At 38.4% G+C, this 25,477-nt stretch overlaps 1 protein-coding gene across 4 annotated transcripts in view; it reads left to right on the top strand.

Moving 5' to 3' along the window:
- The window catches only part of CKAP5 (cytoskeleton associated protein 5), a 95,441-nt gene that overhangs the window by 8,029 nt on the left and 61,935 nt on the right, over positions 1 to 25,477 (top strand). For 2 of the 4 annotated variants that reach the window (XM_045557966.1, XM_045557962.1), the window contains exon 2: positions 22,766 to 22,859. In XM_045557966.1, coding sequence (XP_045413922.1) covers positions 22,803 to 22,859 — 57 coding nt within the window. In that variant the 5' untranslated portion in view covers positions 22,766 to 22,802. Of the gene's footprint in view, positions 1 to 9,871; positions 9,985 to 14,724; positions 14,833 to 22,765; positions 22,860 to 25,477 lie in introns of those variants that run through there. The other 2 variants (XM_045557963.1, XM_045557964.1) reach the window with 2 other exon arrangements.

Below are 25,477 nucleotides of genomic sequence, written 5' to 3'. Positions count from 1 at the left end.
GAATGTCATATTGGAATCATACCATATGTACCCTTTTTCAGACTGGTTTCTTTCACTTTGCAATATGGTTTGAGATTCTTCCATGTCTTTTTATGGTTTGATAGCCCATTTCTTTTTATTGCTGAATAATATTCCATTTTATGGATGTACCACATTTTGTTTATCCATTCGCTTTTTGAAGGATATCTTGTTCACTTCCTGTTTTTGATGATTATGAACAAAGCTGCTGTAAATATTCATGTGCAGATTTTTGTGTAGATACAAGTTTTTAATTGAATTGGGTAAATACCTAGGAGCAGATCGTTGGATCATATGGCAAGACTATATTTAATTTTGTTAGAAACGGCCAAACTGTCTTCCACAGTGGTTGTACCATTTTGCATTCCCATCAGCAATGAATGAGAGTTCCTGTTGCTCCACATTCTTTTTTATTTATTTATTTTTGTTTTTTAGAGACAGGGCTCTTGGTATATTGCCTAGGCTAGAATGCAGTGGCTATTCAGAGGTGTGATCATAGCTCACTGCAGCCTCAAACTTCTGGTCTCAAGGAATCCTCTTGCCTCAGCTTCCTGCGTAGCTAGGACTACAGGTGCACATACCAGTGTCCTGCTCCACATTTTTGCCAGGACTTAAGTTTTATCAGTTTTTTGGATTTTAGCCATTCTAGTAGATACGTAGTACCTCCCACCTTTTAAAAATTTTATTTTTCATGACTGACTTTTTTGAAGAGAGATGATAATTAAAGAGGAACTTTTTGAAAGCAAACTTTATTTTGAAATAATTTTAGGTTATTCCAGCAGAAAAGTTACAAAGATGATACATAGAGGCTGGGCGCAGTGGCTCACGCCTGTAATCCTAGCACTCTGAGAGGCTGAGGCTGGTGGATCGTTTGAGCTCAGGAGTTCGAGACCAGCCTGAGCAAGAGCAAGACCCCATCTCTACTAACAAATAGAAAGAAATTAGCTGGGCATGGTGGCGTGTGCCTTTAGTCCCAGCTACTTTGGAGGCTGAGGCAGGAGGATCACTTGAGCCCAGGAGTTTGAGATTGCTGTGAGCTGGGCTGATGCCACAGCACTCTAGCCCAGGCAACAGAGTGAGACTCTATCTCAAAAAAAAAAAAAAAAAAAGATGATACATAGAATTCCTGACTACCTCTCACTCAGTTTCCCCAGTTGTTAACATATTATGTGGTACATTTGTTAAAACTAAGAAACCAACATTAATACAGTACTTTCATTTATTTATTTGAATTTTTTAGAGACAGGGTCTTGCTGTGTTACCCAGGCTAGACTCAAACTTCTGGGTTCAGGCGATCTTCTCACCTCAGCCTCCCAAGTTGCTGGGACTATAGATGTGTGCCACCATTCCTGGCTAGTACGTTACTCTTAAACAAACTCTAGATTTTGTTTGGGTTTCAACAGTTGCTCTATTCATGTCCCCATTCTGTTTCAGGATCCAATTTAGGGTAAAACATTGTATTTAGTAGTCATCTCTCTTAGCCTCCTCTGGTCTTTGGCAGTTTCTTAGTCTTTCCTAGTCTTCATGACCTTGACAGTTTTGAGGAATACTAGTCAGTTATTTTGTAGAATATTCCTCCCTTTGGGTTTGTCTGATGTTTTCCTCATGATTAGTCAAGGGTTATGTGTTTTTAGAAAGAATACCACAGAATACCATCATATATCAGAGGTTATGTGATATCCACATGATATCACTGGTGATGTTAACCTTGATCACTTGGTTAAGGTAGTGTTTGCTAGGTTGAGTATTTAAAGTTACTATTTTCTCTTTCTATACTTATTCTTCTGGAAGTGAATCACTAGCCCACCCCCAAAGAGGGTGGAGGGATTAAGTTCCACTTCCTGGAGGAAAGGGTATCTACATATATTATTTGGAATTCTGTCTCTTGTCTCCCATTTGTTTCTTTATTCAACCATTTATATGGACGTGTGTGTGTGTTGACTCAGTATTTATTCATACTTTGAGTTACGATCTATTTCCTTTATTTCCATTTTCTGATACTTCAAGATGCTTCAGGTTCATCTTTGATTTTCCCTACCTCAACCCTAGAATTAGACATTTCACCAAAGAGCTGCGGTTGCTTTTACTTGGTATTTAGAAACCAAGATCCGGGTACTTGGTCTGCTCATTAATAGTGGGGTGTCATTGTTTCTAGGCCTTCTCAGCCAAAAGAGCTAGGTAATTTATGTATGTATACTGACCCATGTAGATACACGTGTGTAATTGTTTCTGTATCTTGCCATCTGTATTTATATTAAGATAAACATGAGATCATACAGATGTCTCTGACTTTCAGAGGAAATTTAGGTCATAAACAAATGTCCTCTTGGTAATTTGATTTTTACTGAGATATTTTCCCCTCTAATAACACCTTTTAAGTGCCACAGAAAACACTGTTTTCTTTGACTTGGTCACAGTAGTTGTTTGTTCCTGGCGTATGATCTTTGTTTAGAGATGCATTAAAAGTATAAATTCTGGCCGGGCGCGGTGGCTCACGCCTGTAATCCTAGCACTCTGGGAGGCCGAGACGGGTGGATCACTCGAGGTCAGGAGTTCAAGACCAGCCTCAGCAAGAGCAAGACCCTGTCTCTACTAAAAATAGAAAGAAATTATCTGGCCAACCAAAATATATATATAGAAAAAAATTAGCCGAGCATGGTGGCACATGCCTGTAGTCCCAGCTACTGGGGAGGCTGAAGCAGTAGGATCGCTTAAGCCTGGGAGTTTGAGGTTGCTGTGAGCTAGGCTGACGCCACGGCACTCACTCTAGCCCGGGCAACGCAGCGAGACTCTGTTTTTTTTTTTTTTTTTTTTTTGAGCAAAGTATAAATTCTGATTTAGTTGGAATGGTCATACATGCCTAGGATTGATGTGATAGCAGACAAGCCATGGTGATGTTGTGTCTCTTCAAACATGATTTTTGTTATTTTATTAAGAGGTAAGAAAACTCCTTCTCTAATATCTTCATTATATTTCTTAAAGGTTTGTTGTTATTATTATATTTATTTATTTATTTGAAACATGGTCTCACTCTGTAGCCCAGGCTAGGGTGCAGTGGCATCATTATAGCTCACTGCAACCTCAAACTCCTGGACTCGAGCGATCCTCCTGCCTCAGCCTCCTGAGTAGCTGGGACTACAGACATGTGCTACCATGCCTGGAGGTTTTTTATTTTTAAAGTGACTTTAAGATCCTTTATATAAAGATGAGAAAAAAGGTAGTCTCAAATATTTCTTGAAATGAAATTCATTTGTTTAATGTAGATGTCTTTTTTAAATAATAAGACTTAAAGTAGCATTTTACTTATCTGAAAGTCAACTACTGGGAAATAAACCAAAAAAGTCTTTTCAGCAGCCTAAATAGATAATCACAAGTTTTACTGATTTCCCTCAAGCAGATTCTGCTCGCTCTTTTATGCACAATTTCAGCCTACTTGGTTCTTTAAATCAATAGCTAATATTGGAAAGGGGGCATTGCTATAAAATAACTGCAAGTATTAGCTTGATTACAAAGATTGAGAAAGGAAAGCTATAAAATAAAAAGCATGGCCGGGCGCGGTGGCTCACGCCTGTAATCCTAGCCCTCTGGGAGGCCGAGGCGGGTGGATCGCTCGAGGTCAGGAGTTCGAGACCAGCCTGAGCGAGACCTTGTCTCTACTAAAAATAGAAATAAATTATCTGGACAACTAAAAATATATATAGAAAAAATTAGCCGGGCATGGTGGCGCATGCCTGTAGTCCCAGCTACTCGGGAGGCTGAGGCAGTAGGATCGCTTAAGCCCAGGAGTTTGAGGTTGCTGTGAGCTAGGCTGACGCCACGGCACTCACTCTAGCCTGGGCAACAGAGCAAGACTCTGTCTCAAAAAAAAAAAACAAACAAAAAAAGCATTAGAACTCAAAGAAGCCACATTGGGGCCATTTAATTTTGGTCCAGAGTCCCTCATACCTTTGTGGTAGTAGATCTTAAGGGTATTGCTGTGTTGATTTTTCCAAATGGCGTATCCAGAAAAGTTTAAATGGTAACAAGACTTGGGAGGTTTATATAGTTGTTTTTTTTTTTTTTTTTTAACAGAGACTTGCTCTGTTGCCCTGGCTAGAGTGCTATGGCATCAGCCTAGCTCATAGCAACCTCAAACTCCTGGGCTCAAGCAATCCTTCTGCCTCAGCCTCCCGAGTAGCTGGGACTACAGGCATGTACCACCATGCCTGGCTATTTTTTTCTATATATTTTTAGTTGTCCAGATAATTTCTTTCTATTTTTTTAGTAGAGATGGGGTCTCGCTCTTGCTCAGGCTGGTCTTGAACTCCTGAGCTCAAACTATCCACCCACCTCGGCCTCCCAGAGTGTTAGGATTACAGGCGTGAGCCACTGTGCCTGGCCAGTTTATATAGTTTTTTAGGCTTATGTGAAAAAAAGTTTGGCTGGGTGCTATGGCTCACACCTGTAATCCTACTACTCTGGGAAGCCAGGGTGGGAGGATTGCTTGAGGTCCGGAGTTCAAGACCAGCCGGAACAAGAGTGAGTCCCTGTTTCTACTAAAAATAGAAAAAATAAGCCAGGTATGGTGGCATGCACCTGTAGTCCCAGCTACTTGGGAGGCTGAGGCAGGAGGATTGCTTGAGCCCAGGAGTTTGAGGTTGCAGTGAGCTACAGTGATGCCACTCCACTCTACCTGGGGTGACAGAGTAAGACTCTGTCTCAAAAAAAAAAAAGTTACATAAAATAGTTGATATTGCAGGGTTAAACCTCTGCTATCTGTCATACTTGGCTTTCTATAACATCTCATACCCTAATCAGTTTTGCCATATTTTTTCCTTTTTTGTATTTGTGGCGCTTGTTTCTGCCATTGCATGTTGTCACCCACTTGCAGTATGAAGTCTTTTGTTTGTAGATGTTAGGAATATTATCAATATTGTAATTCCATACTTTCAGTCCTTTTTATGTGGTACATTCCTTAAAAAAAAAAAAATCTCATGAGAACCTCCTAATCTAGAACTAGCCTGGGTGCTTCATTTGTTACTAAAGACCAAATCCATATCAGAAATCTCAGTGCAGTAAATAAAATGTTTTTACACTTTAGAGCTGCAGTCCCCAACCCCTGGGTTGTGGCCCAGTACCAGTCCATGGTCTGTTAGAAAACAGGCCACCCATCATTGCCTGAACTCCGTACTATCCTCCCCCTACCCATAACACTCACCCCACCCCAGCCCCTGACTCCCAGTCCGTGGAAAAATTGTCTTCCATGAAACTGGTCCCTGGGGCATAAAAAGGTTGGGGACCACTGCTTTAGAGGACCGCCTGCTAATTTTGAGCAGTGTGTGTTTAAATATGGGAGTTTCTTCCAAACATATGGACAGTCCCCTTTAGTATTACCAAATGGCAAACAATTTGTTTAATAGTGAACCTGCTTTCCGAAGGATAAAAAGGAATAGATTCCTTGTACACCCAAAGAAGCAGTGTTTTTTTTTAGACCAGAAAGGACTTGCCTTACTTGGTCCTAAGTACTGTAACCTGACTTAGACCTGTCTTGAACCAGAAAACTGAAATACGTATGGGTTTATTTCAGTAAGCACCTGTAATCCCAGCACTTTGGTAGGCTGAGATGGGATGATCATTTGAGGCCAGGAGCTTCAGACCACCCTGAACAACATAGCAAGACCCTCAACTCTACAGATAAAAAAAGTTCAAAAATTAGCTGGGCATGATGACACATACCTGTAGTCCTAGTTACTGAGGAGGCTGAGGCAGGAGGATTGTTTGAGCCCAGGAGTTTGAGACCAGCCTGAGCAACAGAACAAGACCCCATCTCTACAAATAAAAATTAGCCCGTGGTGACAAGTGCCTGTAGTCCCAGCTACTCGGGAGGCTGAGGCAGGAGAATCACTTGAGCCTAAGAGTTTGAGGTTGCAGTGTGCTATAATGGTGCCACTGCACTGTAGCCAGGGCGACAGGGCAAGACTCTGTCTCAAATTTTTTTATAGAGATGGGGTCTCACTATATTGCCCAGGCTGGTCTCGAACTCCTGGCCTCAAGTGATCCTCCCACCTCGGCCTCCCAAAGTGCTGAGATTACAAGCGTGAGCCACCTCACCCAGCCAGGTTAGCAATTTTCTATGGATCCTTACAGAAAATTTGTACATACATTCAAACACATATAATGTATTCATTTCCTATGGCTACTGTAACAGATTACCACCAATTTGGCTGCTTAAAGCAACAGAATTTGTTCTCTCACAGATCTGGAGGTCAGAAATCCAAAATGAGTCTTATGCACCTGATATCAAGGTGTCAGCAGGGCCATACTCCCTCCAAAGGCTCTAGGAGAGAATCGGTTCTTTACCTTTTCCAGCTTCTGGTGGCTGCTGGCATTGCTTTGCTTGTGGCCACCTTACTCCAGCCTCTTCTAATCTTTCTCTGATCCGTCTTCATAGCACCTTTTCTGTTGCGTGTCACATCTCCTTCCGTCTTTCTCATAAGGATATATGTGATTGCATTTAGGGCCCACCAGACAATCTAGGATAATCCCATCTCAAAATCTTTGATGCAGTCACATCTGCAAAGACCTTTTTTCCAAATAAGGTATTAATAGCATATACAAATTCTGATGTCTTTAGGGATCATTATCAGCCTACCACAAATGTGTATGTCTCCATTATTTATTTAAAACAAAAAAGGGATTGGACTTCATATTCTGTCTTGCAAATTTCTTTTTTAAACTTAATAATAGATTTCTTCCACATTGGTACATTTGACCCTTGAACAACACTGGGCTTAGGGACTCCTCCTCCCCACCCACAGTCAAAACTTCACTTATAACTTTGGGCTCCCCCCAAACTTAACCACTAATACCCTACTGTTAACTGGAAGCTTTACCAATAACAAACAGTGGATTAACACATATTTTGTATGTTATATGTATTATATACTGTATTCTTACAATAAAGTAAGCTAGAGAAAAGAAAATATTATTAAGAAAATCATAAGGAAGAAAAAAAATATTTACTATTTACTAAGTGGAAATGGATCATCATAAAGGTCTTCATCCTTGTCTTCATATTGAATAGGCTGAGGAAGAGGAGGGGTTGGTTTTGCTGTCTTAGAGATGGCAGAGGTGGAAAAAAATCCACATACGAGTCAACGTGTGCCATTTGAACCCATGTTCAAGGGTCAACTATATTTATTTCTTCATTATCTTTTTTTCCCTTAAATACCTACAGAGCATTTTGTTTTGTAGATGAGTGTCTCACTTTTGTGGTAAAAAATAATAACATAAAATTTATCATCTTTACCATTTCTAAGTGTACAATTCTCAAAAGTGTTAAGTATATTCACATTATTGTGAAACAGATTTCCAGAACCTTCTCATTTTGCTAATCTGAAACTCTATATCCACTAAACGATTCTCCTTTTCCCTCTCCCCTCCAGTCCCTGGTTACCACCATTCTATTTTCTGTTTCTGTAAGTTTGACTACTTTACATACCTGGTATAAGTGGAATCACCAAGTATTTGGCTTTTGGGGGGACTTTCAGTGGATTTTTTCTAAGTTTTTTTTTTTTTTTTTGAGACAGAGTCTCACTCTGTTGCCCAGGCTAGAGTGCCGTGGCGTCAGCCTAGCTCACAGCAACCTCTAACACCTGGGCTCAAGCGATCCTCCTGCCTCAGCCTCCCAAGTAGCTGGGACTACTGGCATCCACCACCATGCCCGGCTAATTTTTTCTATATATATTTTTTAGTTGTCCATATAATTTCTTTCTATTTTTAGTAGAGACAGGGGTCTCGCTCTTGCTCAGGCTGGTCTCGAACTCCTGAGCTCAAACTATCCACCCACCTCAGCCTCCCAGAGTGCTAGGATTACAGGCATGAGCCACCGTGCCCGGCTGATTTTTTCTAATTTTTAATTCACTCATAAGCACAACATTGGGTATTATCCATTTGTGTGTGTGTGTGTGTGTGTGTGTGTGTGTGTGTGTGTGTGTGTGTGTGTGCGTGCGCGCGCGCATGCTTATTGTAGTTACCTGGACTTGTACTTCACTAGAATGCTATAAAACAGAAAGTATTGGTCATACCTTTTGTGATAACTATTATTTGTTTTGTTTCACACGTTGGGAGAAACAGATAATTAAGATATATGCCAGCCTTTGCCCTTGGGCTGCTCACAATCTGATGAGAAAGGCTTATCTGAAAACCATTACCTTTAGAACAGTGTGATAAGGTTGATGGGACTGTAACAAAAGAAGGTCTTAATTACCTAATTCAGAAGTATGGATCAGTTATGTGCACTGTAGAATAAGATTGTCTTGGCAGTTCAAAATCAGACTATTTTAATCCTAATCAGTTTCTTTTTTTACTTGACAATTCTGGTCTAGAATTCTCTAAAACCTTCAGAAAAAGGGTCACCTGGGTCTGTTCCCTAGCAGAGCAGTCTTTTTTTTTTTTTTTTTTTTTTTTTTTTTTGAGACAGAGTGTCGCTTTGTTGTCCAGGCTAGAGTGAGTGCCGTGGCGTCAGCCTAGCTCACAGCAACCTCAAACTCCTGGGCTTAAGCGATCCTACTGCCTCAGCCTCCCAGGTAGCTGGGACTACAGGCATGCGCCACCATGCCCGGCTAATTTTTATATATATATATATATTTTTTTTTTTAGTTGTCCAGATAATTTCTTTCTATTTTTAGTAGAGATGGGGTCTCGCTCTTGCTCAGGCTGGTCTCGAACTCCTGACCTCGAGCGATCCACCTGCCTCGGCCTCCCAGAGTGCTAGGATTACAGGCGTGAGCCACCGTGCCTGGCCTAGAGCAGTCTTTATGGCTGTCCTTTGAATCTAAATTTCTACTTGAACCCCTATTTGGGATAGATGTTAGGTTACTTATAAATGGTCTTTAACCTCACAACGTTGATTCCCATACTGATCTGATGATGTCCTAAGGCTTTAGTAAGGTGTGTTTATTCATCTAAATTAGATGGAGAAATACAGACTTAAGAATCACATACATCTCATTCCTGTTGGTGTGATGGAAACACAAAATGCAGTCAAACCTTGTAAACTAAGATTGAGGAAAAACTTCTCCTATGAAAAGAAAATTAAAAGTCACTGATAACCTTTGGAGAGCTCATAGACCAAAACTTAACTCCCTGAGGTACTAATGCAGTTTCTGCTACAATGTTCTCAAGAACTATTCATATTAAATTAGATGACTGTGTATCACAATTGTATTTGCATGCAAGATTTCTGTACCTACCTAGACTTGTGACTTCTTGCCCAGTTTTTGAAAGATCACATTTTCTCACAAGAAAAGAAAGATTATTTTTTGTTTCACCTCCTGTTACCTTCCTACTCATCTTGTATCATTGTCTAGGATTCCTCGTGTTGTGAAGAAGGAAGTCAGTGAAAGGGTGAGGTGAAGCATTATAGGCTGCAGGAATTCTTTCCTGGGCCTTTTGAGTTGCCATTTGAAGAACTGCTCAAGTCTGAGGGGGGTTAATAGAATAAGCAGTTTACATATAATGAGGGGCTATATATTTACCCTGATGCTTTGGCTGTTAGCTGCAGTAATATTTTTCACCCTTGAAGGAGGGATTAGGATTGTGATAGTGGGAGCTGGTCGTCTCCTTTGTCTCTGGAACATTATCTATGTTACGACGAAAAAAGAGGTCCACCCAACGGCGGTGGAGTATTCTTAGTCGGGCCTTCATCTGCCTCTTGCCTTAGAAAGCCTGTGAGCTGTAAGCAGGGACCTGAGGCCTGCAAACCCTTGGGCGAAGGTGTGCGCGGCCCCTTTAAGCCTTCAGTGTGCGGGGAGGGGTCCTGTGGGTGGGGCCGGCACTCTGACAGCGGCGCTCTGGGCCCCGCCCCCGGAGGAGGTGTTTCCCAGCGGCCCGCCGCACCAATGCTGCCGCCGCTGCTGCCTGCCTGGTTTTCCTGCTGATCGTGCTCGGACCTTAGGTCCCCTGACCTCTCCCTGCCCGGGGAGCGTAAGTGTCAAACTGCAGGCAAGGGGCAAACATCCTGCGTCCGTGCCGGAAGTCCTGGTGGACAGTACGGGGACTTTTCTGGCCTATCAGAGGCAAAGGCGGCGAAAGAGCGTAAACAATGCCGGCTGCAGTGAGCTAAAGCCTGGGCATCTGCTCTACTTCTGGGTGGTGACAGCGGCCCTAGGGTGTTTGTTTGGATATGCAGTGGGTGAGCAGTCCCCAAGACCTGGCTTTGGCCCCATCCTGGTTCCTACTTGGGGTGAGGAGAGGATTGCCTTTACCAGAGTATAACCCAGTTCAGCTGGATGGGTGGAGTTGAATCTCGTGCTCTGGGCCCTGGGTCCTTAGCCTGGTATTTGGAGACCTGGGTCGCTTCGGGATGAGTAAGCATTAGGTTTTTCAGCTACCTTGGTGCAGTTGAGTGGTAACTCTCAAAGTTGTTCTAATTCACAGCCGGGTTTAGCTTTCCATTTCCCCAGAGGCCTGTGTTGGTATCCGGGCCCCCTTTTGGATACAGTGACAGTGGTCATGTATTAGGGATAGTCCGGTTAACTTTCTTGCCTGCTGATATGACTAGCACAATGTGAAAGAGACAGCTCTTTACTCCTCTCATCTCTGAAGGAATTTGTGGGAGGCCACCGTCCCAGGACTAGGAAAGCAAATGCACTGAAGTTTATTGAGATAATCTGCTATAGAAGCAGTTCCAATTTCTGGTCTCCTGACTATGCAGAATACTCTAGCAAGAAGGATAGCACTTGTCCTCATTAATGGGGAGTACCTGGAGGCAGTGAGGTTTTTTAAATTTGAGGGAAAGGCTTGTCATTTTTGCTACCTGCTGCTTAGGGATGGGATTTTGTCTGTCTCTGGCCAAATAATAAAAATCTTAAATTTTCTACAACAATTACATAATTATTATGCTTCTTTAATACAGTTGTCCTTCCCATAAATGGATTAAGTAAAGATTTCTGGGCATGTATGGGCATTCTGTTTTTCTTTGCTTATAATTACATTTTTTTTTTTTAATGAGTCTCATCACACCTCAGTGATCATTCAAAGGTGTTGCTTTTGATTGGGCAGAAATTTTCCTCAAACTTGCCTTAGACTCATTCTATGCTACTGCTGTAGCATCTTCTTAGCCAGAAATGAGAGTCCAGGAATGGTAATCAAATCCAGATCTCTTGTATTGTGATAGTGAAGAGCTTTTGTAGGTCAAGAGCTTGGGAATTTGCCATAAAATAGTTGTACTGCCAATGCTTCTAAGTAGAAGGCTAAAACAATCTGTTTAGTAGCTCTATAATTACTCTTATAGATATCAAAATACAATAATTTAAAATAGAAGAACACCACACTTTGGCTCATGGGTGGTAGGGAAGAGTGGTGGACTGCGAGGTAGGAGACAGCTTTTAGGCCCTGCTCTAATATTATTTAGTCTCTCTGTCCCTTACTTTTAGCTGGTTGATGAATTAGAAAATACATAGACTAGTGTGGTCTCTATTTTATGATGGCACATAATGAGTATTTAATAGGAAATTTGTTATTTACTTGGAGACTAAGCTGTAAAATCGGACTGTTTGGAATTTCTTCTACCTTTATGTATAACCTTGAAAACATTTCTTAACCTCTGGTCTAAAAATAAACAGTTGCAGCTAAACCTTTTTCAGCAACAGTGTGGATTATATGGTATTTGAGCTCTTTGGAAGACATTTTTAGATAGATAGGTGGTGTATGATTGTAATATTTCTGTAGAACAGATTTATTTTAGCTGGCCTCCTTGCCTTTGTCTCTGTTTTAGACTGGGATAAAACCTCCTGAGAGCTCTGAATAATTGAAATTTCCGAATATTTGTAGTAGGGACTAGATTGAACTATAGCAAACATTATGTATAGTTCAAATTAATTTTATTAATGCTTCTCTTTGTTGGCAATTTTATTTGCTCTTAATGCATCAAACTCTGCTGTTTAATGAAAACGTGGTTTCTTATGTCTGTGTTTATAAAATCCAGACCCCTTTGTTCATCCCTAGTGCCACATTTCCAACCACTTGAAAATTGTATTCCTCACATCTGAAACCAAACTCATCATATTCCTCAAGTTTCCTCCACTCCCCCCAAAACAAACAGTCCAGAACTTTCTTGTGATGTATTTTTCTGTCATTGGCACAATCATTCTCCCTGTCTCTCAAACTGGAGTCTCCTGCTCCCTACTAGACTCTTCTTCCCCCTACTCCCATATTTTTAGTTGCTAAGGCTTATCAATTCTACTTCTTTAATATAACCCGCTTCAGTCTCCCCTTCCCACCCTTTCTGTTCCTACTGCCAAAGACCTCTAGTTCTGGCTCCTATTCATCTTAGCCCTGTAGTGCTACAATAATTTTTTATCAAGACACTCTACTTTCTCTCTCTTCCAATTCATTCTACATAGATTTTTCTAAAATAAATAGGATCATGTCGTTGTCCTGCTTCAATTCATCAGCATTCCCTGCTGTTTAGCTTAATATTAACAATTATCTCCATGATCTGACCTTAGTCTACCTTTCTGGTCTTATACTCCAATAAATGAAGCCATTCATGTTCTCTAAACATGATCAGTACTTTCCTATCTCTAAGACTTTGCCTTTCTTGTTTCCTCAGTCTAGAATATCTCCCATTCCACTCCAGTGTTCTCAAAAATTCTGCCTAACACTGAGTTCAAATGCCATCCTTTCTATGTTGTCTTCACTAACCATCCCTTACTCACTGGTGGTCAGTCCCATCTTTATATTCCCATAACCCATATTTGTCCCCTGCTTATGGCACTTTCCACATACAATATATTTTGCATTATTTTGTTTACATGTCTTATTTGTACTACTGTGAACTCTTTGAGGACATCATGGTTTACACATTGGAAAATGCAGTGAATTAATTCTTTAGGTAAATTGGAATGGAATAATCCCTTAATAAATCCTATTATTGGAAAGAACTGTAACCTTTACAGTCAACCCATGTACATGGAAAATGATTGGTAGCTTTAACAAGTCGTTTTTTTCTGTTTGTTTTGAGACAGAGTCTCACTCTGTTGCCCCAGCTAGAGTGCTGTGGCGTCAGCCTAGCTCACAGCAACCTCAAACACCTGGGCTCAAGCGATCCTCCTGCCTCAGCCTCCCGAGTAGCTACCATCTCAGCTAATTTTTATATATATATATATATATATATATATATATATATATATATATATTTAGCTGTCCATATAATTTCTTTCTATTTTTAGTAGAGACGGGGTCTTGCTCTTCCTCAGGCTGGTCTCGAACTCCTGAGCTCAAACAATCCGCCCGCCTCGGCCTCCCAGAGTGCTAGGATTACAGGCGTGAGCCACCGCACCGGGCCAACAAGTCATTTTTATCTCCTCAGGACTTTTGTTAGTAAACATTATTACTTTGTTTTTTTAAACATCTTTATTGAGAGATATGATTTACCTACTATACTGTTTACCCATCAAAAGTGTACAATTCAGTGGCCTTCAGTATATTCATAGATTTTTGTAACCATCAACATAATCAATTTTAGAACATTTTCATCCCACCAAAAAGAAACTTTCACGTCCCTTAGCCATCACCACCCTAGTACCTTCAAACACTCCAGTCCTAGGCAACCACAGATCTACTTTCTTTGCCTATTCTGGACATTTTGTATGTATGGAATCATAGGTGGTCCTTTGTGAATAATTTCTTTCACCTAGCATAATTTCTAGGTTTATCCATGTCATAGGATGTATCAGTATTTCATTTCTTTATGTTGCTAAATAATATTCCACTATATGGATTTACCACATTTTATTAGTTGATGGACCTTTTTTTGGCTATTATGAATGATGTTAATTTGCTGTGTATATTGAAAACATTACTACATTTCTCTAAAGAGATTATTCAGGCCTTTAACTTGTATGACCTTTTGTGAAACTGAAATTTTATTCTACCATTTTATACTGACTCTGAGGTTCCTTTTCATTATTTTGTATTTTCTGAATGTTCCCAAGGACTTTATCTTCCTTTATGATAATTGTTAGAGTCAAAGTTTAGCTTTCAAATAAGTGATCACTTTAATGACAAAAAAGTTCTAAAATTATAGTCAGAAATTTAGAACTAATATAAATTGTCGAAATCATAGTTTACTGCCCTTTAGTTTTTTGTTAATCTCAAGGAAAGGTTTTTCTTTTCAATTGGTAGAGTTAGCTCTCAATGGAGTAACAGTTGCTGGGGGCGGGGGGGAGGTTGGACTGCCTGGATCACCCTAAATCACACTTAAACCGTGGTCATTCCTCTCTTATCCACAGGCAGATTAACAGAGTTGTAAGGCCCAGCTGGTAGTGAGGCTTAATTATTAGGCAGCTTCTGATTAGGAATGATTCTCTTTCCAACATCTAAGTCCTTTTGGGGCAAATAAATTTGTCTTTCTCATACACTGTCATTTGTTCTTTATATTTTCATTGAGCTAGGTAATCACCCAAATACATCCTTTTATTTATAAAATTTGAATTGTTTTCAGTGTATATTTATTTAGAAACCATATGAGATACATTGTAGTAATCTCACTAAACTGGGAATCAAAGAAAACTCTTCTAGGCCATTCTACCCTGCTTAAGTGACCTTAGGCAAGACACTTAACCTCCCTCAATATCCCTTTATGTAAAAAGAGAATAATGATACTTGCTTTATCCCTCCCCCCGCCCTTTTTTTTTTTTTTTTTTAGCTTTGTGAGAATACAGATGAATAAGACAAAGCCCTTGCTCAAGAGAATCTCATAGTTTAGTAAGGAGGAGCCACGTAACAAAGAATAATACCAAAAATGAAAAAAAGAGAAACCAAAATGAGGTAGTATAACAATGTACTTGTATATATTAGGAAATACATAGAAGTGATTAAATGTATTCCTTTACTACATTATCCAATAAGAGAATGGTTGTCAAAATACTTGTAAAATATAAGGTGCTATTAAAGTATAGGGTTGGTATTAACTGTTACTTTAAGTAGGGACTTTGGAATGATAGTACCCTACAGTCTTTGAAAGTAGGTAGTCTTCCTGTGATCATAGAATTTAAAAGGTTACAGACTGGCCGGGTGTGGTGACTCATGTCTGTAATCCCAGCATTTGTGAGGCTTGAGGATTACCTGAGGCCAGTAGTTTGAGATCAGCCTGGACAATATAGCAAGACTCTGTCTCTACAAAAAAAAATAGCCGAGTGCAGTGGTGCATGACTGTAATCCCAGCTACTTGGGAGGCTGAGGGAGGAGGATCACTTTGCTTGAGCTGAGGAGTTCAAGGCTGCAGCATGCTGTGATCACACCACTGCACTCCAGCCTGGGCAACAGAGCAAGACTCTGTCTCTACAAAAAAAAAAAAAATTAAAGATTTTGTAGAGACTGGATCTCACTTGTTGCTCAGGCTGGTCTTCAACTCATGGCCTCAAGTGATCGTTCTAGGCTTCCCATAGTGTTAGGATTATGGGTGTGAGCCACTATGCCTGGCCTATATGAATTTTTTAAAATTAACCAGGTGTGGTGGTGCGTACCTGTAGTCCTAGTTACTTGGAAGGATCAGGCAGGAGGATTGCTTGATCACAGGAGTTTGAGGTGGCAGTGAGCTATGATTGTGCCACTGCACTCTAGCCTGGGCAACAAAGTCCCTAAAAAGATAAATAAATGAAAATTGTTAACCTTAGCTACTTCTGAAAAGTATATCTAAGGGCTAAACAAAGACTTTTTCACTTTAGTAACACTCTTCCATGCCTTTTTCATTTTTTTTTTTTGATAATGAGCTTCAGTCTTTTATATATTAATGTTTTTCAAAAGTTTTAAATTTTTAAAAATTCCAGCTTGGAACCTTGAAACTGGATATGCCTGTACTCATCACATAAACTACACTTCACTTCTCCCTCTTACCATTTTTTTTTATATCATCTCTCTCTCCTTTGAAAGAAGAAACTAAATCTTACTCATTCCCCAGCATATAACATGGAGTTTTGCACTCTAGTATAAAATTCCTAAATGGCACAATTTCATCGAATCATGTAAGTCTTAAGTATATAATAAATGTGTTCCTTGAGTTGTTTATAATGAAAAGTTTGCATGTTGAATGTGTATGTATTTCAAATATATTGGGAAAACATGATATATTTAATGGAATTCTGAAGTAAACCCTTTTTCAAAGTGAAAAATCATTCAGTAATAGAATTTTGAAATTTTATAAGATTTTTGCTACTGTTTTCGTAGTTGCTTTTTTTGATTATAAAATCCACAAAAACAGGGAAATTTTTAGAATCTTTCACTTTGACAAAAGCCATAGCAGTAGAACAGTCAATTGCAGTAAATTTCACTGGAGATCGCTCCAGTCAAGATTAAATTCAGTTTAAACCTGGAGTCATATAGGGCTTCAGGTAGACAGATCAAGTTGTAAACCTTGTTCTGGCACAGACTAGCTGGGCCTTAGTTTTATCAATCATCATAACCGTACCATCTTCATGTCATTCCTTATCTAACACACTTTTTTTTTTTTAAGAGACAGGATCTGCTCTGTTGCACTCTTATTATAGACCAGGGGATTTTCAACTAGGGTTAGAATTCAGGGACTCCATGATTTTGGAAAGAAAAGTAATTATATCTTGATTTTCACTAACTTCTAAATGAAATTTAATATTTCCTTTAGTTAAGAATATAGTATAAGTAATAAACCACAATAATATTAGAAGAACCAAGTGCATTTGTCACCAATAGAAATCATTTTCATAATCACATTATAAAATGTGACTGAAAATGTGATATGTCTCAAAATATTTTTGCTCATTATAACTTCAGAATTATAATAGTTATCAAGCCTGCTGCTAGATTTTATTTAATGTATTAAGGCAGAACCCCATGTATTGATTCACATTTTCAAATTTTTTGGGGCCGGGCGCGGTGGTTCATGCCTGTAATCCTAGCACTCTGGGAGGCCGAGGCAGGAGAATTGCTCCAGGTCAGGAGTTTGAAACCAGCCTGAGCAAGAGTGAGACCTCATCTCTACTAAAAATAGAAAGAAATTAGCTGGACAACTAAAAATATATAGAAAAAATTAGCCAGGCATGGTGGCACATACCTGTAGTCCCAGCTACTCGGGAAGCTGAGGCAGAAGGATTGCTTAAGCCCAGGAGTTTGAGGTTGCTGTGAGTTAGGCTGACACCACGGCACTCTAGCCAGGGCAACAGAGTGAAACTCTGTCTCAAAAAATAAAAATAAAAAATAAAATAAAAATATTTTGATAACTATATTTCAACATAATTAATTTTCTGTATTTTATGCATTAAAAATATTCTGTGAAGGGATCTATAGATTTCACCCCAGGGGTCCGTGGTACGATAAAAGACCTCTTTTTTGTAGACATCCTAAGATAAAATAAGAGGTAAATGGTGTTAATTCCATTTTGTAGTTGAACAGGCAAGACATATACAGTACTTGGTCCAAGTACCAGACCAAGAAAGATAAAAAAAAAATTTGGTCAATGTATAAATAAAAGTAAAGAAGGTAAAGTGACGATAATAAAATTTAGAGGCCTATGTATCATGTATAGTATATTCTTTCATGTATTTAATTTATGACTTGTATTTAATGAACATATCATTTTCAGGTAACTATTATGAGTAAATATTTTCTAGCTAAATTCAGTTTTGAGTGTCTGTGTTTGCTCTTTGAAGCCTATAAAATTCCAAAATAAAGTCAACTGTAATTTAGAAATGAAATATTTTATTTTCCTTTTATTCCTTTTTTTTTTCTTTTTCTTTTTTGAAAGACTAGTCAAGTGAATTAGTGGGAGTGGAGAAGGAACAAAGAAAGGTAGAAATGAAATATTTTCAAATTGGGAATGCCAAACACTGATAATGATAATACATTGATACTAATAACATTTATTGAGCCCTTGCTAGATGCCAAGTGCATAGTCTGAGAGTTTCACATGTACTCTCAGTTATTCCACACAACGGCCCTTTGAGGTAGGTACTATTATCCCCACTTTACATACAAGCATGCTGAGGCAATTTACATTTGCCTAAACAACTTACCCAAGGTCTCACCTTAAGTTATTAGTTAGTGGTAGTTTTGAAGATACGGGATTTAAAAAAAAAAAAAAATTTAGATTCATAGGCAGAAATTGAAGGTAATAAAAATTTTCTCAAGAGCAAAGACTCATTTGATAAGACTATTACTGCTTTTTAGATTATTGCATATATTTTCCTTCCCCAGCAGACATTTACTGATCACTTTATATGTGCTAGGCAGTGTGCGTGATGAGCTAGGCTTTATCTTCTACCTGTTCTATAAATGCTTGTTTCATCTAAATTCTATCCTTGGCTCTTTTCTCACTATGTACTCTTCTTCAGTACTATCATCCATTCCCTTGCTTTTAATTACATCTATCTACTGGTATCGCTTAAATTTTTGTCTCCAGTTCAGATCTCTTTCTTGAGCTCCACATTGAATCTCCCTACCTGCAGCACATATCTACACTTGTCTAGCTTGCATCTCAGCCCCACTTGTTTTAGAACATCATCTCATCCCTACATTCACTGATTAAGGGCATTCTTTGACACTTAGAATGCTAATACCCTTAGGTCCAGACTACCATAGTCTTGCATTTAGCTTCTTTTCACAGCCTTCTAACTGATTTCCCTCCGTTGTTACTGCCTTCCAAGCCATTCTTTACATTGTTTTATGTCTATGTTACATGGTTTTCTAAAAACATAAATTTGATAGCATATGTAGTTTTCCTATTTATAGTCCTTCAAAGTCTCCTTTCGCCTTTGGGGTAAAGTCCAAATTCTTTAACACTGTTTTACAAGGCCTTCTAGGGTCTGATCTTGACTACTTTCCAATCTCTTGCTACACCCTCTTACTCTCCTTGTTGCATTTTATATTTTATTTGTGCTTTAATAAACCCATCTTAGTAAAAGAAGTTAGAATAGATGCTATGCAAGTTGCTAAAAGTGGCCATGCATGATGGTTCACACCTGTAATCCTAGCACTCTGGGAGGCCAAGACGGGAGGATCGCTTGAGCTCAGGAGTCTGAGACCAGCCTGAGCAAGAGCAAGACCCTGCCTGTACTAAACATAGAAAAATTAGCCAGGTGTCATGGTCCGTGCTTGTGGACCCAGCCACTTGGGAGGCTGAGCCAGGAGAATCGCTTCAGCCCAGTAGTTTGAGGTTGCAGTGAGCTATGATGATACCCCTTCACTCTACCTGGGGCAACAGAGTGAGACTGTCTCAAAAGAAAAAAGAAAAAAAAGAAAAGAAAAAAGTTGCTAAATGCCTATCTCCATTTCTGTACGCATCTCTGAATGAGAACAGTTTGTGAACCAGCATGAGTTTTTGGGCCACGCTTAGAGTAAACTATAGTACATCATGTGGATGAATTTTACAAGTGAAAGATTGAGTGAAAAAAAGCAAGTTAATTACAGAAGACTACAAACAGTATGATAACATTTTTCTAAAGCTCACAAATAAGCACAGTTAATTTTATTGTTAGGGATATGTGACTATAACATGAAACTAAACAAATTTCAGGAAAGTGCTTCTGTGAGAAGAGTGAGGTAAGAAAGAAATGCACAGATAGTGTAATGATAGTGTTCTAATTTTTATATTGGTAGGTTGGTGTGTTAATTTTAAGACTTCATAACTCACATATATATTGCATATATTTTCTCGTGTGTCAAAAATGAAATTCTAAAATCAGTTTTAGAATTAAAATAATTATGGGGAAAAATTAGTGAAGTCCTTTTTTTCTTAGTATATCTATTCTAAAAGAAGACAAACACAAAGACTTACCAAGAGTGCTTAGTGTCACATGTATACACAAACACTGCATCCTTTATTTCAGTGGCTGGGGAAGTTTTAGTATGAAGCAGGCCTTTCCTAAAAAATTATAAACAACAATTTTTTAAAACCCAGGCTATAAAGTAGCAGATGCTATTTCAGAAAACATAACACAGTGGCATCAAAATGTTATATGAGGCAGTTAGTTTGGATAGTCTTTTCTTCATGTTTCTAAATGGTGACTAGAACCAACAGGAAAAAAAAAGTATTGCAGTGGACTCATAGAATATCAACAATTGAATAATTATTGTTCATATTCTCTTGGTTGGAGAATGTTTTAAAAAGCTTTCATTGAGTACTTCCCTTTAAAAAACAGTCTTATAGAGAAAGATTACTTTTGCCAAGAAAGTAAATTTAGAGATTTTTTTAACCCAGGCTGTACGTTAGAATCACCTGGGGAACTTTTTTAATTTTTTTATTATTTCAGCATATTGTGCGGGTACAAAAGTTTCGATTATGTATATTGCCCTTGGCCCCCCAGTGGGGAACTTTTTAAAAAATAATTTGTTGAGGTGAAATACACATAGCATAAAATTAACTATTTTAAATTGAATAATTTAGTGGCATTTAGCACATTCATAAATGTTGTGCAACCACCACCTTTAGTTCCAAAACACTTCCATTATTCCAAAGTAAAATCCCTTACCAATTAAGCATTCTCTCCATTCTGTCTTCTACCCAACTCCTGGCAACCACAAACCTGCATTCTTACTCTATAGGTTTACCTATTCTGGATAGGTAAAGTAGCACTTAAATTATATTATACCACGTGGAGTCATTCAATATGGGACTTTCTGTGTTTGGCTTCTTTGCTCAGCATAATGTTTTTGAGGTTTATCCCTGTTATAACATGTATCAGAATTTCATTCCCTATTATGGCTGAGTGATTGTATGTACAAACCACAATGTATTCATCCATTGATATTTGGGCTGTTTTTTGGCTATTGTGAATAGTGCTGCTATGAACAGCATGTTCACAATACTTCAGTACCTATTTTCAGTTCTTTTAGACATACCTAGAAGTAGAATCATGGGGTCATATGATAATTCTATGTTTAACTTGTTAAAAATCCATCAAATTGTTTTCCACAGCAGCTGGACCATTTGGCATTCAACTTTAAAAATACACAGATCTCATAATTAATTTTTATTGTATTTTACAAACATATCAGTATACAATTGATGGGGGTGGGGGAAAGACAGGTCTTTTACTACTGAGTTTGGAAAGTACTGCATAATTTGTTGATTTTCATTGCTATTTAATTATTACACTCTGTGAATATACACCTATTTAATCATTGTCCTTTTGATGAACATGTGAAATGTTTCTAACTTTTTTTTTTTTCCCTAGAGTGCAGTGGTATAATCACAGCTCACTGCAATCTCAAACTGCTGGGCTCAAGTGATCCTCCTGCCTCGGCCTCTTGAGTAGCTAGGACTACAGGCATGTACCACCACACCCAACTGATTTTTTTTTTTTTTTTTTTTTTTTTTTAGAGCCGGGGTCTTGTTGCTGTGTTGCCCAGGCTGGTCTCAATCTCCTGGCCTCAAGCTATCCTGCCACCTCTGCCTCCCAAATTGCTGGGATTACAAGCATGAGCCACCATGCCTGGCCCTGAAATTGTGTTTTAATACTTTTCTTCCTTATGTTTTTTCTGTAGTTACTAAATTTTCTACAGTTAGCATACATTATTGGGCTAGGCACAGTGGCTAATGCCTATAATCCTAGCACTCTGGGAGGCTGAAGTGGGAGGGTCACTTGAGGTCAGAAGTTCAAGACCAGCCTGAGCAAGAACAAGACCCTGTCTCTACTAAAAATAGAAAAAATCAGCCTGTCATGGTGGCGAGTGCCTGTAGTCCCAGCTACTCAGGAGGCTGAGGCAGGAGGATCACTTGAACCCAGAAGTTTGAGGCTGCTGTGAGCTAGGCTGATGCCATGGCACTCTAGCCAGAGCAACAGAGTGAGACTCTGCCTCAAAAAAAAAAAAAAAAATTACTTTTATAATCAGGGGAAAAAAGGTGTTATCTACATGGACAGCTTAAAATTGTTAAAGAAATGTTGGCTGTAAACTGTACCAAGTAAAAAATGGTTTAAATATAAAGAATATTTATAAAGGAGTAGTTCATTCAGGGACTTAACTTTATACTCATTTATATAAACATTGACTAGAATCATACTTACCAGAATTAGGTAGGGAGATGGGTAGCATTAAGATTTTCCCACTCATATTGATTATTTTCTATAATTTTGGGTAAAAGTATGACTTTGTAAGTTTTTCTTCTCTTTTTTCTTTTCTTTCTTTTCTTTTCTTAGACAGAGTCTCATTCTGTCGCCCTGGCTAAAGTGCAGTGGCCTCATCATAGCTCACTGCAACCTCAAACTCCTGTGCTCAAGGGATCCTCCTGCCTCAGCCTCCTGAGTAGCTAGGACTACAGGCTCGTGCCACCATGTCCGGCTAATGTTTTCTATATATTTTTAGTTGTCTGGCTAATTTCTTTCTATTTTTAATAGAGATGGGGTCTCGCTCTTGCTCAGACTGGTCTCAAACTCCTGACCTCAAATGATCCTCCCGCCTCGGCCTCCTAGAGTGCTAGGATTACAGGCGTGAGCCACCGTGCCCGGCCAGGTGTTCAGTTTTATTCTAGCTTCATTATATATCTAAGAAGTTCTCATTTGGGAAAATATATAGGCATCATTTTTTTAAAAAAACAAGTATCTGTCCCTTGATTTAGATTTTTTGATGGACTTTTTAAATGGTCTGCTAATGGAATTAAGTGGGCATCTCACCAAAGAATGGGTTTTTACTCTTATTGGTACATGCATGATAAAATAATAATCTCAGAAGAGTTATTTTGTCTTAAGAAACTGCTTGACTGCTAAATAGGTATCTACTTTTATATGTCCAGGAATTACTCTTAATTCTAAGAAAAAACTGGAAGCACAATGGGAGATGACAGTGAGTGGTTGAAACTGCCGATTGATCAGAAATGTGAACATAAGGTAAGATTTTTCTGGAATTCAAATTTCAGTGTCATTGGCTTGTTTTGTCAGCAGTTATCTTATTATCTTTCTTAGAAACATGTGAAAACATTGGCAATTTCAAAAACACTGATGCCTTGTTAGATATATTTATTTTATCTCATTGAAAATAGGTTTCTCTAGCTTAGTTAAAAGATTTTTTGAATCTCTGGAAAGAACTCAAAGAAGAGTTATCAGTGAAGTGAAAAGTTAAGTTGTATCTATAAAATGTTACTAACTAGCTAGTTTTATCATCTCCTACATTACAGTACAATATAGTTTGGGTAGTTAAGTACTTAGCAATATTTTATTGTACAGAAATTCTTGTTTGGAAATATCTTCTGAATTTGACCTTAGAACTCCAGCATATTTTAGGTTCTCTGACCTATATAATCTATATTCCAATAGCTAACTTCAGAAGCTACCAATCTTTCTTTTTATTCTGGTTTATTTTATTTTAAACTAGCAAGAGATAATTTATCATGACATTATTTAGTGGATATCTTTTCAAATTATCTGCTTTTTTTCCCCCCAATTATACCTCTGGTTTCCTTCATTTTTAATCATTTTTAAAACAACAAATATCTACCATTTAGTAGATTTTAGAATTCCATTTCCTCTCTTGTAAGTTTATTCTACTTAAAGTTCTCAGGTTAACTGTTTTATGTTCTTGACAGGTCTTTTGTTTCGAACGTCACTATTCAAGATTTATGATTGTTGATTGCTAAAAATACAGAATAGATATATTAACCCACACAGTTGTATACATATAGTTCTACTTATGTAGAGTAGAAATTTGGTTCCTATATCCTCCACAGAGCCACTCCTTTATCCTGTATAATAAATTAGCTGGGATTGAATGCCAGATCAATAATCAGTAGCATGTTATCTCTTCAAATAAGGTCAGATTAATAGATTAACATTTTTATTCTAATAATTAACATAGAAATTATTGGTATATAGTACATTAAATTGCAGCAAAACAAATTTTGGGGGGAATATTGGAACTTATTTAGAATCATAGCTATTTGTAATGCTTTTTTTGTGATACTATATTTTCTCACTGAAAAGGGCAGACAAAATAGATAAATCCTAAAGGCTTTCTAATTTTTTAATTGGTTAGTATATGCTAAGAGCCATTCAATCTAGTGTGATTTGGTGTAATTTTTTTCTATTTGTTGAACATTTATTATGTATTTTTAAAACTTAAAGAATAGAGATGTTAAATCTGGTTTAAACTAGTTGGTAAATACACAACTGTGACGTTAATTATGTTATACTTTTTTTTTTAATTTAATGTTTTGTTTTGTTTTTTTTGAGACAGAGTCTTGCTCTGTTGTCCAGGCTGGAGTGCCATGGCGTCAGCCCAGCTCACAGCAACCTCAAACTCCTGGGCTCAAGCAAGCCTACTGCCTCAGCCTCCCAAGGAGCTGGGATTACCAGTGCATGCCATCACGCCCAGCTGATTTTTTCTATTTTTGGTAGAGATGGGGTCTCACCCTTGCTCAGGCTGGTCTCGAACTCCTGACCTTATGTGATCCTCCCACCTCAGCCTCCCAGAGTGCTAGGATTACAGGCAAGCTACCTCGCCTGGCCTGTTACACTTTCATGTTACAAAATGTGTAGTGTCGTCTTCCTTAGTACTTAAAAGCATCCTATAGTGGGTTAGGCAGCATTTTTTCCCTCAGAATGAAAAGTTTTTTCTGTCAGCATAATACTTGCCCCAAATTATATTTTCATTTAAACATATATAAATTATTTCTTTTATTTTTCAATCATATGGTGATTCTTGAACTCCTAGTCTCAAGCAGTTCTCTCACCTCAGCCTCCCAAGTAGCTGAGACTACAGGCGTGTGCTGTCTCACCCAGCTGATTTTTTTTTTTAAATTTTCTTAGAAACAGACAGGGTCTCACTATGTTGCCCAAGCTGGTCTCAAACTCCTAGCCTCAAGTGATCTTCCTGCCTCAGCCTCCTGAGTTGTTTGGGATTATTAGGCATGAGCCACCATGCCCAGCCTTCTCTTTCTTTGATCTGACAAGGTGTTGAGGACAAATAAGTAATTTTCTACTAGTGCCAAACACAATAAATGCAAATTTGATCATCTCACAAACTAACATCTCACTTAAACTCCCCCTAATCATCTCACTGCTTTTCCTATTGCTCTTAGAATAAGGAGCAGAATCTTTCATTTGGTTTTCACAGTCCTGCATGGTCTGGCCCTTTCCAACGCTCTCCAGTTCATTTATAGGAATGGGAAATACCATATTCCCTACTAATACAGGGCCTTGGAATATATTGTTTCTTCTCCTACCTAGAATGTTCTTTATTTCCTTTTGCCACTCTTCCCTGATTAGTTCATATTTATCTTTTAGAGTTCAACTCAATTACTTTCTATAGTACACACTTTCACTGTACCAAGTTTCTTCTCCTTTGCAGCACTTAGTACTTTGTTAATTTTAAATTTATTTGTATGATTGATTAATGTCTTTCTCTCCTGGAATGTAAGCTCCACAAGGACCAAGGCTGTTGAATAAATTAATGAAAAAAAGAATACCTCAGTAAAGGTGTCTAAAATCTATCTACTAGTTAAAATTAGTAA

The sequence above is a fragment of the Lemur catta genome, chromosome 7 (genome assembly GCF_020740605.2).
Source record: "Lemur catta isolate mLemCat1 chromosome 7, mLemCat1.pri, whole genome shotgun sequence".
Classification (NCBI taxonomy): domain Eukaryota; kingdom Metazoa; phylum Chordata; class Mammalia; order Primates; family Lemuridae; genus Lemur; species Lemur catta.
Note: the sequence above shows the minus strand (reverse complement) of the source record. Positions and strands in the feature narration are given on the sequence as shown.